The following is a 17485-nucleotide window of genomic DNA, read 5'->3' as shown; positions in this document are numbered from 1 at the left end:
CCCCAGCACTGTATACAGTAATAACCCCCCAGCGCTGTATACAGTAATAACCCCCAGCACTTTATCCAGTAATATAACCCCAGAGATGTATACAGTAATATAACCCCCAGCAAGGTATACAGTAATATAACCCCCAGAGATGTATTCAGTAATAACCCCCAGAGATGTATACAGTAATATAACCCCCCAGCGCTGTATACAGTAATATAACCCCCAGCGCTGTATTGTTAATGTGTTGGTCTACCTTAAGTCCTGTCATGTAACCTGGAACAGGATGTAGTTGCTGGACAGAAAAAGGGGGTGGTTGAGAAAAAGACTCTGGTTTAGCTCCTTAATGGCTTCTCAGTATTTTATGTCAAGTCAACACATGGACCCAGAAATGGGACGCACAGAATAATGGCAAACAGCAGCAGCACAAAAACATTTCTCCTGTGGATTCACGACAGAAGCCTTGGGTGGGCTGGATCTTCTAGGGTCTGCCCGAGGGGAGGCCCACTGAAGTCTTTAGGCCCCATACACCTCTTAAAGTGCCATGGTCACTATAACAACCTTGGGCTCTCTGACGCTGTTCCCAGCCCTAAGGCCAGAGGACCAAGCTTTCCCTCTCTCACAGGAACTCACTTAATCTTAGCCAAAAGGCTGAGAAGCGATGAAACACAAGGCCTACCAAAGCTGAGGGGGTATATATACATGTATGTATACATGCATCAAGGACGGAGAGGTTAGGAGTGATGAAAAGGGCCACAAACCATCTGAATGGGTCAGGTCTATGGTGGTGGTAGAAAAGAAAAACACAGGAACATCAGAATATGCATTGACCCACATGATGTAAACAAGGTAATAATGAGAGAACGCTACAGATTACCTACTCTAGATGACACAAACTTGTTGGGGCATCCGTGTTCAGTTTACTAGACGCCCAGTGTGGGTATTGGCAACTGTGTGTAGACGAGATTAGCAGTCACCTCACTTCAGAGATGTCATGAGAAAAATCTGAAACTAAACCCAGTTCAGATTGACATTGGGGAGATAAACTACATTTACAAGAAGGTTTGAAACCTGATCCCGACAAAATACAAGCAATAACTGAAATGGAAACACCAACCTCCAGAAACAGCATCAGGTATTTATCACAGGGCTTAGCTCAGCAAGCAGCACTCCTACGAGCTCTGCTACAGAAGACTGCATGCTGGTCTTGGGACACAAATACGCAAAAGAGAAAATAAAGGCAACAAATAGTACGCAGCCTGTGCCAAGGTTGACATTTTTGTGGTTTTGAAACAAATTCACCAAGGACACCTGGGCATTGCTCTGTGCCAAGGACGGGCACCTGAATAGGTGTACTGGCCTAACATAGACTCCGAGAGGTTTGTGAAAGTTTGTGATACCGGCAGTGACAGAACACAAAAAGAACCACTCGTCCCTTGGAGTATCCCTTCTCGTGCATGACAGTCTAGCCACGGATACTTTCCATAATGAAGAGAATATCAAGCATAAACATTTCTGCAAAGAAACTTCTGCCGTAGTGTTTTACATATGAGCGCGTAGCAGCTCAACGAGACAAAACATTTCTAAACAAAAGCAATATTACGACAAAACAGCCAAACCTCTCACATCACTTACCTTAGGACAAGTCGTGAGACACAGGATCAATGGAAAGACATGGGACCCTCCACGTATCTTATGAGTATCTGAATCCCCAAGGTCGTATTTTATGGAGAATCAAACAGATGTCATCTACGCCCTGACTTTTCAAGTTCTACTACGCATAATTCAAATGAAACTCCCAGCACACCTGCCCTCAAAGGCAAGCTTGACCCACATGCTCCCTGCAACACCGAACCAAATAATGCTGACAGCACCATGGACGTCTCACGTGTATATGCTGTGGTTCCAATTGGAGAGGGTTCTCCCAATAAGCCTTTTTGCCTGAAGGCACACCTAATCCAGTTATAGCTGTAATGGCCTAACACAGGGCTTGACAAATTTGTTGTGAATCTAGGCGGCAGCTAAAAAAGTTAGGAGCCAGGATTTTTTTTTAAAACCAACAGTTGGTCAGGAGTGATCTGATCATCATCAGCCCACTTACTAAACTCACAGCGTTTGACCTGGAAGCACCCTGAACTTTTTTTTTTTAAACTCTTTCAATGCTGATGTTCCATTGGAGCACAGCATTGACTGATATTTAGTCCCCACAAGCTTGTGGGGACAAATGTTAACCCCTGCAATGCCACGAATGTGTCATACACAATTGTGGCATTGAAGGGGTTAACGCTGCACTGTCGCTCTCATGGAGCGATCAGGCAGCAGGGGAGGGTTGGGGCTGGTGTCCACACTCATGGGGAGACCAAAGAACCCTCTCCCCCTGTCCTTGAAGCTGCCTCTGGCAGCTGGGACGCAATTGCTGGTCTATAGACCAGCCATTGCAGGGGGGAGTCTCTGATGACTGCTGTAGGCTTCCATGCCTACAGGAATCATCAAAGGGCTTATGGGGGCTCGTTTTTGCTGTTGCTGGCCTGCCTGGGCTTCCAGGCAGACCACCAGCAGCAGAGCCCCTTACAAAATGGGAATTAACCCCTAAATGCAGCGATCGCAGCACTGAAGGGGTTAACGCTGCACTTTCACTCTCATGGAGCGATCAGGCAGCAGGGAGATGTTGTGTCAGGTCCCCACACTTGTGTGGGGACCCAATCAACATTCAACCACCTTCCCTGAAGCTGCCTGTGGCAGCTGAAAACGCGATTGCTGGTTTTCCTGCAATCGCGTTTTCAGCCTACAGGATCACTCCGTGGGAGTGATTTCAGGCTCGAGGGCGGGCTCTGAGTGGCTGTGCTGTCTGCCCAGACTCCTGGGCAGACAGCAGCAGCAGAACCCCCACGTGGCAATTTTTTGTGCCTGTAACAGGCTGACAAACACCTAGGCGCCAGGACAAAATTCTCTTTCGCCATGGCGACCTGGCGTCTGGGATTTGTCGAGCCCTGGCCTAACATAGACTCTGACATTGAGAGGTTCGTGAAAGTTTATGATACCGGCAGTGAATTTTAAAGACAGGACACAAAAGAACCACTCGTCCCTTGGAGTATCCCTTCTTGAGCATGGCAAAGACTAGCCACGGATATTTTCCATAATGAACGAGAACAACTACCTGATCATTCTTGACTATTAAAGGAAATACATTGAAATAGTACAACTAAACGATCTGAAATCATCCACTATCATACTCGCCTTCAAATCAATACTCGCCAGGCATGTGAAGAACCCCTCTCAGACAATGGTCCACAATATTCAAGCACTGAGTTTCAATCCTTCCCGTGGAAATGTTGCATCAAGCATAAACCCGTTAGTCCATATCTCCAAGAGACTAATGGCCTGGCTGAAAAATATGTAGGCATAGCCAACTCCATTCTAATGAAAGCACACTCACCTGGGCAAGATGAGCATTTGGGTCTTGGGTCTATTATGCCCCACGACTTGAAGGTTTTGTGTTCTCCTGCACAGCTACTTATGGGCAGAGCACTGAGAACCACAGTGCCCATTTCTCCAAAGAAACTTCTGCCGTAGTGTTTTACATATGAGCGCGTAGCAGCTCAACGAGACAAAACATTTCTAAACATAAGCAATATTACGACAAAACAGCCAAACCTCTCACATCACTTATCTTAGGACAAGTTGTGAGACACAGGATCAATGGAAAGACATGGGACCCTCCACGTATCTTATGAGTATCTGAATCCCCAAGGTCGTATTTTATGGAGAATCAAACAGATGTCATCTACGCCCTGACTTTTCAAGTTCTACTACGCATAATTCAAATGAAACTCCCAGCACACCTGCCCTCAAAGGCAAGCTTGACCCACATGCTCCCTGCAACACCGAACCAAATAATGCTGACAGCACCATGGACGTCTCACGTGTATATGCTGTGGTTCCAATTGGAGAGGGTTCTCCCAATAAGCCTTTTTGCCTGAAGGCACACCTAATCCAGTTATAGCTGTAATGGCCTAACACAGGGCTTGACAAATTTGTTGTGAATCTAGGCGGCAGCTAAAAAAGTTAGGAGCCAGGATTTTTTTTTAAAACCAACAGTTGGTCAGGAGTGATCTGATCATCATCAGCCCACTTACTAAACTCACAGCGTTTGACCTGGAAGCACCCTGAACTTTTTTTTTTAAACTCTTTCAATGCTGATGTTCCATTGGAGCACAGCATTGACTGATATTTAGTCCCCACAAGCTTGTGGGGACAAATGTTAACCCCTGCAATGCCACGAATGTGTCATACACAATTGTGGCATTGAAGGGGTTAACGCTGCACTGTCGCTCTCATGGAGCGATCAGGCAGCAGGGGAGGGTTGGGGCTGGTGTCCACACTCATGGGGAGACCAAAGAACCCTCTCCCCCTGTCCTTGAAGCTGCCTCTGGCAGCTGGGACGCAATTGCTGGTCTATAGACCAGCCATTGCAGGGGGGAGTCTCTGATGACTGCTGTAGGCTTCCATGCCTACAGGAATCATCAAAGGGCTTATGGGGGCTCGTTTTTGCTGTTGCTGGCCTGCCTGGGCTTCCAGGCAGACCACCAGCAGCAGAGCCCCTTACAAAATGGGAATTAACCCCTAAATGCAGCGATCGCAGCACTGAAGGGGTTAACGCTGCACTTTCACTCTCATGGAGCGATCAGGCAGCAGGGAGATGTTGTGTCAGGTCCCCACACTTGTGTGGGGACCCAATCAACATTCAACCACCTTCCCTGAAGCTGCCTGTGGCAGCTGAAAACGCGATTGCTGGTTTTCCTGCAATCGCGTTTTCAGCCTACAGGATCACTCCGTGGGAGTGATTTCAGGCTCGAGGGCGGGCTCTGAGTGGCTGTGCTGTCTGCCCAGACTCCTGGGCAGACAGCAGCAGCAGAACCCCCACGTGGCAATTTTTTGTGCCTATAACAGGCTGACAAACACCTAGGCGCCAGGACAAAATTCTCTTTCGCCATGGCGACCTGGCGTCTGGGATTTGTCGAGCCCTGGCCTAACATAGACTCTGACATTGAGAGGTTCGTGAAAGTTTATGATACCGGCAGTGAATTTTAAAGACAGGACACAAAAGAACCACTCGTCCCTTGGAGTATCCCTTCTTGAGCATGGCAAAGACTAGCCACGGATATTTTCCATAATGAACGAGAACAACTACCTGATCATTCTTGACTATTAAAGGAAATACATTGAAATAGTACAACTAAACGATCTGAAATCATCCACTATCATACTCGCCTTCAAATCAATACTCGCCAGGCATGTGAAGAACCCCTCTCAGACAATGGTCCACAATATTCAAGCACTGAGTTTCAATCCTTCCCGTGGAAATGTTGCATCAAGCATAAACCCGTTAGTCCATATCTCCAAGAGACTAATGGCCTGGCTGAAAAATATGTAGGCATAGCCAACTCCATTCTAATGAAAGCACACTCACCTGGGCAAGATGAGCATTTGGGTCTTGGGTCTATTATGCCCCACGACTTGAAGGTTTTGTGTTCTCCTGCACAGCTACTTATGGGCAGAGCACTGAGAACCACAGTGCCCATTTCTCCAAAGAAACTTCTGCCGTAGTGTTTTACATATGAGCGCGTAGCAGCTCAACGAGACAAAACATTTCTAAACATAAGCAATATTACGACAAAACAGCCAAACCTCTCACATCACTTATCTTAGGACAAGTTGTGAGACACAGGATCAATGGAAAGACATGGGACCCTCCACGTATCTTATGAGTATCTGAATCCCCAAGGTCGTATTTTATGGAGAATCAAACAGATGTCATCTACGCCCTGACTTTTCAAGTTCTACTACGCATAATTCAAATGAAACTCCCAGCACACCTGCCCTCAAAGGCAAGCTCGACCCACATGCTCCCTGCAACACCGAACCAAATAATGCTGACAGCACCATGGACGTCTCACGTGTACGTGCTGTGGTTCCAACTGGAGAGGGTTCTCCCAATAATCCTTTTTGACTGAAGGGACACCTAATCCAGTTATGGTCTTAAACTGTAACCAAAAATATGGGACGACTTTGTTTCACATTAAATGTGTAAATGCACCAGTATCAGATCTGAGGCTGGAAAAAATACAAGACAAACAACTAGAAAAACGATGTTGAGTCATGCGCAATGGCTGACCAGGGATACACAAGAAACAACCACCAGAACTACAGGCATTCTGGCCTGTGAGAAACAAGTTGTCAAATAACAACGGCGTTATCTTTGTGGCTGAACGTATCCTCATTCCTAAAAGTCAACAGAAAATTGTCTTATATTCGTCTTATATTCAGGCTTTTTCTTTTTTTTCTAAATTAATATTCAGATTTTGGGGGTCGTCTTATAATTTAACAAATAATACGGTATTTAAATTATATTCCAGAATTTGCTGGTCTTTACAGAAAGTCTCATAAGTCTTTCATAAAGGTCTTCATATAATAAAGTTTAAATGCCATGTCATAAACATACTATTCATCATTGTGTAAGAAATTTCGACCTTCTTACAGCGTTATTCTTTTAGGGAATGCGTGACGAATAAAGCACAAATACAAGCGTATAGAAAAATGTATATTGATATTGCATTAGGTTACTGTTACAGGTTGTAAAACATATAACATACATAAAACATTTGATAAAAAAACAAAAGGGATACTCAAGCACATTCTTGGGAAACCTCTCTCAGCTCACGGGCTTCTTCCGAACGGCATTTTGCGCAGCTTCGTTCTGAGTCTCCTGACCCAGCACTTCTGTTCACTGCGCTCTCTTTTGGGTTTTGGAAAAAATGCGAAAAAACAACATTTTTTCCCCCAATTCTTCCATGTTTTTCCAGACTTTGCTATCTCTAGTTTTTAACGCAGGAGAAACAGGCAAACCAGACAGGCAGATTTTATGTTTCTTAAAAGTCACCTAGATGGCCCCATCTTGTGGACATTCTTTTATTAATTTGTATTCCTTAACTTAATGCTCTCATTTTATTATTATTATTGCTTATTGTTTTATATAGCGCCATCAAATTCCGTAGCGCTGTACAATGGGTGGACAGAACAAAACAAGTAGTATGTAACCTAACAATTTGACTTACAGAGACAACAGGTGAGGAGGGCCCGGCTCAAAGGAGCTTATAGTCTAGAGGGATTTAGGGTGTATTACACAATAGGTAAAAGTAAATATTTTTGAAGGAATAAAGGCACGAAGAAAGATGGATAGGCGGGGGGAGTTTTGTTTTTAAGTTAATGTTTGCATCTTGTTAAATATCGGTGGTGTATGAAGTTCAAAGGCTAAGAAAAAGTTGTCGTTTCTCCATGCAGTTCACATTGTAAAGCAGCCATGGCTTCCGCTATCACATTTTACAAGAGGTTAAGAAAAACTATAAATAAAGAATAGCCGCTGAAGCTCGCTGGGAGCGTAACAGTGGTCATGTACAGAGATTAGGCCAAGAGCAGTGTAGACATTTATAAGAGTCGTGTTACGCATCTGTCTTTATACGAGTGATAAAGATACAGAGGTAGAGTGAAGGCGATACTTTGGGGCGTTTTGTGATAGTTTAGAAAATGCTTAGTTTTAACTCCTTAATGTCCCTCTATGCACATACTATAAGAACAAAATTGTGTCAATGAACACTGAGGAGAAGAGTAGAGACCCAGGGGGATCTGTCCAAACCCTGAGGCTTATTTATATCTGTCAGGTTTTTCTGCACAGAGATCCCTACGTTAGGGGACAATGTATGGTGGTCTTTTTTGTTCACTATGATGAAAGATTGTCTAAAAGACCCCAGACTAGGACTTCATGTGGTGGTTATGCATGCAGGGAGCGCTCGTGGCCGACCATGGCTCTCCAGCCCATAGAAAGAAGAAACGGACCAGGAGACTCAGGAAAGCAGGAGCGCTAAACAGGTACCAAAGCATCTCAATGAGAAATCTGGCTCCGGGGACGAAAATGGACCTCGGGGTCATAAAGGGTATCTGAAGTATGGCTAACAAATTCACAACACCCTTTGATCAATCATCTAAGTGGAGAAAGGGTTAATGATGAAGACTGAGATGGTATCTTAAAGTTTCAAAAACAAAACTCACTGAAAGATTGTGAAAACTTTCTTAGGCGTTCTGGAAGCTCAAAACAAAGCACTAGTTAACTTTTAACTCGGTACGAAAATAGGACTTGGAATGTTGCTGTTTTTGTTGAGATGTCCGCTCTCCGGTTAGTTCTGGTTGGTGGTGGGAAAGAGTTCACTGGACGAGTCTCCGGGATTCGGGCGACTTTATAAGCGACAGTAAAAAGCTAATGGCCAGGAGAAGTTCCTTCAACGTGAGATCTTTAGATTAGGTGGGGTTGGTCACTAACCGGATTTCTTAACAAGACGGGGAACATTGTATCAGTCCGATCTTGTACACAATAACTTTACGCCGGAGAAGTCCTTCAGCAATCATTTTTATATAGAAAAATAACTTTACATCTGAATACAAATATATAACATTAACCCAAAACGGCTGGAACTTCTCAACGTCAAAATACATTTTTTTGCATGATTGTTCTTTACATTCTAAATAGAAAAACCCAAGAGAAGGAGGAGGAACTCTTTCAGTAGGACAACAACTCGGATTTCAGTTGAAACAAAAAGAGTTAAAAAAAAAATAACCAATAAGAGGAACAAAGAAAAAATAATGTTAGATTCCCGTTGCCGGGTTTGAGACTTCGATCGCGGATTAGAATTTGGTGATCAGTTTTTTGGGGGGTCGCTCTTTTCCGCCGCCGGGTCTTTGTCTCTGATGCATTCTAAGGGTTTTCTGGGGAATTCTGTTTTTTCCAGGTCGATGGCGGTGTTTTCGTCACGGGAATTTGTCGGTGGAATGGCAGCTTTGCTTAGTTTCTTCTTGCTCTGCCAGCGGTAGGCGACGATGGTCAACATGACCGCGGCATCGAAAACCAACTCGGCCATCTCGGCTACGGAAAGTACGGAAGAACCAAACCACAGACTCCATTGGCTTCCCATGTTGGCCAGCAGCAAAGTCACCTAAGACGAAAACAAAGAAAGTTTACACAAATCCCTAAATTCCTGTTATAGTCTCATGATTCAATGCATCCAGGGGTTTACGTATGATGTCATACCCTGGCGCTTTTTTGTCTACGGAGTCTAAAGCAGTCTATGGAGGCTGTGCTGATCCATAGCATAAATGAAATCATCTTTAAATCTGGTCATGAGCCGATCACTGTGGCGACGCGAAGCTCGTAATTTTATGCTTATATTTTAATATTCTATATTAGCAGACATTTTTTTGGGTGGAAGTAAGACGTTAAAAACCCCTTTTTAGTTTCTTTTCTGTTTATGTCACTCCGGTCCGATGAAACTTACAGGCATAGCTGGGACTTCGTCAAAAGATCGATGAATTGGACCTTGGAAATACAGGTTAATTTTTGAGACATCACTTCTGCAAATAAAAGCGATAAAATAGAACATTTTCATAAAAATAGAATATATTTCTTTAAAATGACTCCCTGCCCACTTCCCCTCCGACCATGGACCACCCAACTGGCCCTGCCACTCACTAATAACCTCTACCACATCTGCTGGGAGGCTGTGCCATTTTTCTACCACCCTCTCAGTAAAGTAAAAAAAAGGAATATTTCACAAATAGACGAAACCAGCTTAATTTAATCTCTTTTATTATTGTTTTCTCACTTTTTGTAGACTTTTCTTGTAAAATATTTACGTGATAATTTAGTATTTAGTATGTATTATAGCGAATACCATTCACACCAAAAGATTGTGTTAGGAGTTAATTTCACAAACCAGCTACAAAAGATGTTTGCGCTGAAGGAAACGGTGTGAAAAAAAGGATAATTGGCACTATTCAGGCTACCGGATGACGGCTCACCGGCTGCTGGTGCTGTTATATCCATTTTGCCACGATAATAACGGGATGACCCAGTTCTGTGATAAAAAAGAATAAATAAAATGGTTTTATAACCCGGTTGTTGACGATAAGGTCACCATTCAAACTTTTTATACAGAATCTCCAATTAAGGGAAAAAAAAACAAAAATAACTACAAGTTTGGAACGTCTAGATATTCTATATTCTGAGGATATACTTTTCATTTCTCATTGAATAAAATTCCATGGTATTGGTTCCCCTAATGCTAGAAAAGAGAAAAATATTATAAAATCGTTAAAAAAAAATGAACAATTAATTAATAATTTTTTATCATGTGTATTTGTAATATTTTAAATAAAATTTGCACCTACTCTGGAATTGGATGCCGGCCACTTCGCAGTCCCTGCTGTCAGCTGGTATATCGTCTCTCTGTCGGGGTAGAAAGTTATTACGGATTATGATGACATAATAACTCAGGTTACTATTAGTATCACCTATTCTGTATGGCACTCAATACTCATGTTATTTAACCCATTAACACCTGGAATGATTGTATTACAAATGATTTGGCGTAAAAGATTCTGCAGATCAGGGCTGCAGAATCAGACCAAATCAGAAATTTATCCCTATGCCGGGTAAACACGTGTAGGAAAAGCACCAGCTTCCTTTTTAGGGCTGTGCATGGAAACGTTACATTATTATATGAGAATATTGTGATTATTAGTAAATGATCCTATAATGATCAGATACTCTGCACTTACCTGCATGGCTTTGGGCACTTGGAGAAACAGCTGAGCCTGTGATCTACGAACTTATCATACAGTCTGTAGAAGCAGTGCCCTGGAACATAAAAAGCACACGTAGTTATAAAAGGTTTCGGGCGATTATTACGTTCTATTCCAGAATAAGTCATTTTTAATACATTCTTCTCACGCATTTTTTGGGGGTCCTTTCTATTGATTAGTTATGAAAGTATTTGATTGTTTGCTGACATAATCAATCTAAAATCAATAATATGATTTTTTTGTTAGATCCATGCAAAGAATTAGAATGTTCATGTTTTGAAGAGATGATAGATTTTATGGAAAGTATTTTTTTTATGTTTCTTACCCCAGCCTGGGTACTTGTTATAGTTGCAGTATTCTGCGCCGGGAGGAAGGGGATACAAATAATAGCCGCATCCGCATAAGTCAATCATTTTGTATTGAAAGCAGGAATGTAAGCAGGACTGGAACAGAAGACACATATGGGGTATTTATAAAAGATGGGAATTTAATAAAATCTTACGTCTGCTGGTCGCAATTGTCACTAAACCTCTTTGATGTGGCTTAGTCACTCTCTCCCAGCCCGAGAACCATTGAAGTTCTGCCCAGCTGATCTCAGTTCCATCCGAACACTGAATCGATAAAGCTAAGCTTTCCATACCCTGCGACTTTCTGCCGGAACTTGGCAAACAAAGCCATTACTGGATCAATGTTTTTTTGTGCACACAGAACACAGATCTTCAGGTTTTAATCCATCAAGACCTCATCAATTATTATTATCTAACTGGCTTTGGATTATATCTAAAACCTATAACCTCTTAGATGTCCCTGGTCTAGTACCTCTTTGAGACCCAGATCCCTGATTCCCTCTTTCCTCCCCTGATGCCCCTCTTTCCTCCCCTGATGCCCCTCTTTCCTCCCCTGATGCCCCTCTTTTCCAAGAGGTCAGAATGTTTGCTGGGTATGAGAGTATCGCAGGGTTCTACAGCCCTAAAAGCCCCGATAATGTGTATAGAAACAGCAGGAAACGGCTTTATGCATTAAATTGTGTAAATAAATTATTTTATTCTGACATTTGTTATCCAAGTCCCTAGATTGCCTCGTGTTTTGTCCTAGGTGGCCTCACCTGCAGCGTGTAAGAAGTGTTGTAGAGGAGATTGAAGCCCACGGTACTTCCATCAGTTGTACAATCGCTATACACACCATCCAACCGATTCACCTGATCCTGTGAAAAAATAAAGGCTTTGATAAAATGTATAAAGCGGCCCAAAAATGTAAATGGGTTACATGGACCACGAAATGCAAAAAACAACATGGGGCTTCCACATAGCTCTATCCAGACTGAGTCAAAAATGACATCATAGGGTCGAGTCCATAGATGAATGGTGACCGAGTCCCAAATACCAAGGAGGCTCGGCAACGGAGCAACAAGCGTGTCCGAGATAATAGATACTTGCCCCCTTGAGAATGATATTCAGACATACCTGTTTAATATTAATGGAGGTCTCTTTTCCTGGCCAGATATCAAACCCTTCGTGTTCCACCAGCGGAGGCTGATGAGGGTTATGTATCATAATTCTGGCTCCCGCCGAGGTCGACAGGAGAGGCATGTTATCATTCTGATCGGTTTTCACGGTCAAGGTTAGCCCTGGAAATAAAGAATTTTAAAATGAAAAACAAAATAACGCAACCCAGCCATTTTTTGCCAGTATTAAAGGTTGAATAAATAAAGTGAGATGTTACTTCTTATAAGGTTCTCATGGATATTGGTTTTCAAATCAGCCAAATAACTTTAAAAATATTGTTTAATTATTTTTGTTAAATATATTTTTACTTTTTTTTCAGCCATGTCATGTCTAAATACTAGTGATTAAAGTGGATCTTAATAAAACCCCTTCTATTGATTATTGCTTTTAGAGGGACCTTCATGGTTGGGTGAATAGTCAACGAGAGGCCATCAGCTGTACGCTGTATCTTCCCCGTTACCGACCTGTTGAGCCCACCAAGAATGAGGCAAAGAGTCCAAATTTCCATAAGAACATCACTTTTAATCATAATTCTTGTGGCGCCTAAAAACCTCATAAGCTTCCTCAAAACGAGTCCCATTTTTGACCTCCGGTGGTTCTTTAAGCCCGGAGTCACTTCCTCGTCTCCTGATTACAGAAGCCGAGGAAACCCTGAATTTGTGAAATCTCATCTTACCGGACTGCTTGCCGGCCTGGGATTCTCTCGAAACGTTACCCGCTCCCAGGTTACTGATGGTGAAACAGTTTCCGTAGATCGGGTGATGGAAGTGAGTGTGGTTTCTGCAGGGAAGAATGTAATGGTAATTAGGGTTTGTAACAAATTAATCACGTGTGTGCGTCTCAGCGCTGTCCCATCTCTACATACAAAGCGGGTCGTACACATTTATATGTTATACTGAGTGAGTGATTGGGCTGAGGCTCAGTTGAGTGGAAGCCAACAACTCAAGTCAAATTCACATGAACATGGGGTAGACATACGGCTCCTGAATCTAAGACGAGACCAACAACTGATTAAGGTTTGAGTCGTTACAGCAGGAGAAACGGGCGACTATACGGGGGCCAGATGGGGCCGATCTGCCGGCAGAGTCTATGTTTCTAAGTAACAGACAAGGCTTTTTTTGGCAACTCTCTATAACGATCACCAGCAATTGAGTTGACCTTAGTGAATAGACGAGTTTCTCTTTTTCAGGCAGTTCAGATAACTCGGTCGATGTCACGCAACTCAACGGCCAAGACCCCAACTAAGCGAGATATTGAACTTAACTGGACGGAATATCTTATATCTATGTATATATTATATAGAAGTAAGATAGTAGATATTGGATAAAACCATAGAGCAGATCAGTAGATCGCTTTGCTTTTACAAGATACTCTATTACCTGCTGCCAGCGGATTGCTCCGTATCAACCTCATCAACGATGCAGACGTATCTGGCTTTATTTTTAGCCGTGGGTTAGTAATTGGCTATTACACATGATGAGTATTTGGCTCGGTAATACGGCCGGTATCTCCTGCCGCGGATACAGTTTCCTGATCTATATTTTATATTTAATGTGAGTCATTGAGATTGAGATTTATGAGCCCTTGCTATTTCTGCTCTGGATTTGCATATGTTTTACATGGACTTCTCCTTGTGTCATTGTAACATGTCATAAAAGCATGCCGAAGCCCAAATCATGCCTCATAAACCCATTACACGCTGCAAACCTGTTCATGGGGGTTAGGACCAGAATATGAAGAACGCCGGCTGTATTTTGAACGATGATCTTTTCAGAACGTTGGGGACATATTTGTTCCTGTCTATAACTCACGGCAAAAGGAAGCATCTGATCTGAGTTTCCCAGCTGTGACGTCGCTTGTAAACCACAAGGGTTTTAATCGACTCTCAAAATAAAAATATACGCTGATAACGTAATGCACTTTACTGAGAGGGTAGTGGATAAGTAGAACAGTCTCCCAGCAGAGGTGGTAGAGGCTAATACAGTGAGGGGATTTAAACATGCATGGGATAGACATACGGCTCCTGAATCTAAGACGAGCCCGGCTCACAGGAGCTTACGATCTATGATTTCTCTTTTTTAGAAGTACAATAGCGAAAGCAGAAGCCGTCGGAGAGACTCGTCTAATGGATTCTGCAATCGCTCCGAAGGACTCTTTGTTCGTGTTTAATTGGGTCACAGGTCGGCTCATGAATATTTGATTCCTCGCAGTTGTCTTCAAACTTTAACCCCTTCAGGACTGATGGTTTTTAGTACCCTTAAGGACCAGAGCTTTTTCTTTTTTTTGGCCTTTTTATTAATCGTTGGTATGATGGGTGCTAGTATGTAAAAAAAGTCTACTAAAAAAAAAATAAAAAAAATTGGAATTTTTTTTTTACATAGTAGGTGCCACTGATGAACAATGACCCGTTTATCTTGGGTGGCATTCCCTGATTATAGACATATCCTATATATATATTTATGTTCCAGAGGGCTATATCCATCCCTTACTTAGTACCCTATAGAATACCTGCCAACAGTGCCGAATTTCCCAAGAGCAATCATGTATTCTTTATGTAACACTGAGCGCCGTTACACACAGTTGGTTGGCAAGAAGCCGGTGATGCTGACGGGCTGATTCCATAGACACCGGTGCATCCTACAGAGCTTAATTGTGAAACGCCTAATTGTGTCTTCAATTTTTATTATTTTTTTTTTATTTTTTTTATTAAAAATGCTCAAAATTTGTCAACAGTTTGCTGCGTCTTATGAATTTGATGGCTGGTATATTGGTGAATCATACCTTTCATCGCAGGGCATCCCGCCGTGATCACACGCTAAGATAAAATTCTTCATAATTTCTTCTTTCTTGATCGGTAACAGAAGTGGAATTCTGGACATAATGTTCATAAAATGGAATTTATACCACTCGTGGAAAGCATCAACTCCCGACCAGAACGATCTGTAGTAACAATCTCCACCAGAGGAATTACACTGAAACACAGAATTACACGCTCACTAGTCTGGAAAACAACGCTTTCTTAACTATAGAATGGCTCAGTCTTAATCACCCACTCAGACTCTCTGGCTAATGAAAGTCTATGGGGGAGGGACTTCAATAGCACTGCCATAAAGCATCAGCTCAGTGTGGTATTTGAGCAGGAAAGTCACCCAAAATATCACATGACTGATAAGTAATTTGGTATTATTTTAAGAGCAGCGGATAAATAGGTTTGAATCAGCTGAGCTGCGTGGAGAAGAGATTAGGATGTATCGTTCCTCCTCTGACACAGATTTCTCAGCACCGCTCCCTCCTGTCGGATATCACACAAAGCCATGGTCTCACCCATCTAATCCCTACTTAGTAGAAGGGAGCAGTCCCATAGAAATCCATCTAGAACATTCTGCAACCTCTGATAGAGACAGAATGTTACTTTTACGGAACGGAACCCTTGGGGGTTCTTAGGAATCTTCATGTGCTTTGGAACTGCCGATGATCAGAAAGTCTTCCGTCTACTATCGCTATGGCATCGCGAGCTCCATATTATCCATAATATTAAATAATGTACAAAAACATTAACCCCGTGTCTACTTACCAGCTGAAATCCCACTCTGGATTTACTCTGTCCCGAGACCCCTGGGTCCTGACCATTTTCCTGGAGCTTCACCAGTCTGATCCCGGAGTTTAACTGGAAGCTTCCATCGCTTTGGTTTTCCATATTTTCCAAAAGCTCTTCAAGGTCCACGGTCTCCTGGTCGCGCTCTTTTGCCGCGGATGCGTTATACCCGTACAGAGAATAAAGCGTCCTTTCTGCCATGCGATCCAACTGCTTGATGTATTTATTAACCTGATCAAACCTGAAAAAAACAGATAGATGCTTTTATCGGCCTCTTCCACATCTACAAATACTTATGTTCCAGAACGTCTAATGTTTTTGCCGGCAGATCGGCCCCCATTCGGCCCCCGTCTTGTCGCCCGTTTCTCCTGCTGTAAAGACTCAAACCTTAATCAGTCGTTGGTCTCGTCTTAGATTCAGGAGCAGTATGTCTATCCCATGCATGTTTAATACCCTCACTGTATTACCCTCTAACACCTCTGCTGGGAGGCTGTTCCACTTATCTACCGCCCTCTCAGTAAAGTAAAACTTCCTTACAGTCCATCTATGAAATAACATTTTATTAACATGAATCACTTGAGCTTAAACAAAGAACCATATTTAAAAATATTATAATAATATTTGGATAGACTGCGTGGATCTTCCTTCAAATACTATATTTCTGTGTTTACGCAGACGCGCATTCAAGAGATTAATGGACCGTAAACGTAGTCGCTAAACTTATAATTAGATTTCATAATCAAGATTAAGGGGACTGATCATGTGAAACGCGGACAGCTTCTTGGTTAATACATTTTTTTCTGAATCAATTAAATCTATTCCAGAATTCTCCATTCCTTGCTTGTTGTTCCGGAACCCAAAGATTCTATTTTTAGGCTACTTTTAGGTATTATTCTTTTTTTTTGGGGGGTGGTGGGAATGTTCTTCATCTCCCGGGATAACGGGACTGGCTCGGTGCCTACCTGTAAGGGTTAAGATTGCAGATTGTCACAGCTGGGTATGTATTAATGGTCGAGTCCAAGTTAATGGTCATACTGGTGGGATAGGACCAGTACTGACCGGTCATCAATCCAAACTGCCAGTACATCATTCCAAAGGAGAAGAAGAAGAGGACAACCCAAAACGAGGTCTTCATCTTGTTCCGCTTGGAGCAGGTCAGTCTGATCGTGCCGTGGATGGTCGTGTTGTTACAAAAGAACTCGAACATCTCGTTAAACGAGTCGTAGAACTCGATCCAACCTTCTTCAGCCTCCTCTTTTCCTGAGGACTCCATAATAACCAGGATCTTACGACAAAAACACACAGAAGAGCGTCAATATTTTTGTGACTTCACAATCCCAAACTTTTTATCTCATTCATGATGTTGTTGACGATTTTGTTGTCGATTTTGTTGTTCTGGTTGCCTATATACCATTCATACCCATTGTGCAGCGCTACTGAATTTGATGGCGCTATCTAAAACAATAAATAATACCACACTGAGCTGATGCTTTATGGCAATGCTAATGAAGTCCGTTCCTCTATAGACATTTATTAGTTAGAGTGCCCAGTGATTAAGACTGAGCCATTCCATTGTTTACCACAGGCAGTATGATTAGGAGTCAGGGTGTTTATCTGCATAAGCTTCATTTTCAGTATCTTTCTCTCGGATTGTTCAATATTGGTGTTTCTTCACATAAAACAATTATTATTGGATTCTTGTATTTGG

General features: G+C 42.5%; 1 protein-coding gene across 1 annotated transcript; it reads right to left on the bottom strand.

Annotated features, from left to right (window-relative positions):
• Positions 1–8695: 8695 nt before the first annotated feature.
• SCNN1D (sodium channel epithelial 1 subunit delta) lies at positions 8696–17050 on the bottom strand. The gene is made up of 12 exons (XM_053452075.1): positions 16740–17050; positions 15757–16018; positions 14964–15154; positions 12859–12962; positions 12141–12304; positions 11783–11881; positions 11003–11120; positions 10654–10732; positions 10264–10321; positions 9895–9950; positions 9372–9447; positions 8696–9032 (listed from the first exon to the last, which is right to left on the bottom strand). Exons 1-12 carry the CDS (start codon positions 17048–17050, stop codon positions 8739–8741), a joined length of 1812 nt encoding a protein of 603 aa, XP_053308050.1. The 3' UTR covers positions 8696–8738.
• Between the last annotated feature and the right edge of the window lie 435 nt (positions 17051–17485).

Source organism: Spea bombifrons, chromosome 12 (genome assembly GCF_027358695.1).
Source record: "Spea bombifrons isolate aSpeBom1 chromosome 12, aSpeBom1.2.pri, whole genome shotgun sequence".
In the NCBI taxonomy this organism is placed as follows: domain Eukaryota; kingdom Metazoa; phylum Chordata; class Amphibia; order Anura; family Pelobatidae; genus Spea; species Spea bombifrons.
Note: the sequence above shows the minus strand (reverse complement) of the source record. Positions and strands in the feature narration are given on the sequence as shown.

Coding starts and splice junctions, on each gene's coding strand:
- SCNN1D (XM_053452075.1), bottom strand. CDS start 17,050: ATGGAGTCCTCAGGAAAAGAGGAGGCTGAAGAAGGTTGGATCGAGTTC. Junction 12,963..14,963: donor GGGATGCCCTGCGATGAAAG/GTATGATTCACC, acceptor TCTTCCCTGCAG/AAACCACACTCACTTCCATC. Junction 11,882..12,140: donor CCTCCATTAATATTAAACAG/GTATGTCTGAAT, acceptor ATTTTTTCACAG/GATCAGGTGAATCGGTTGGA.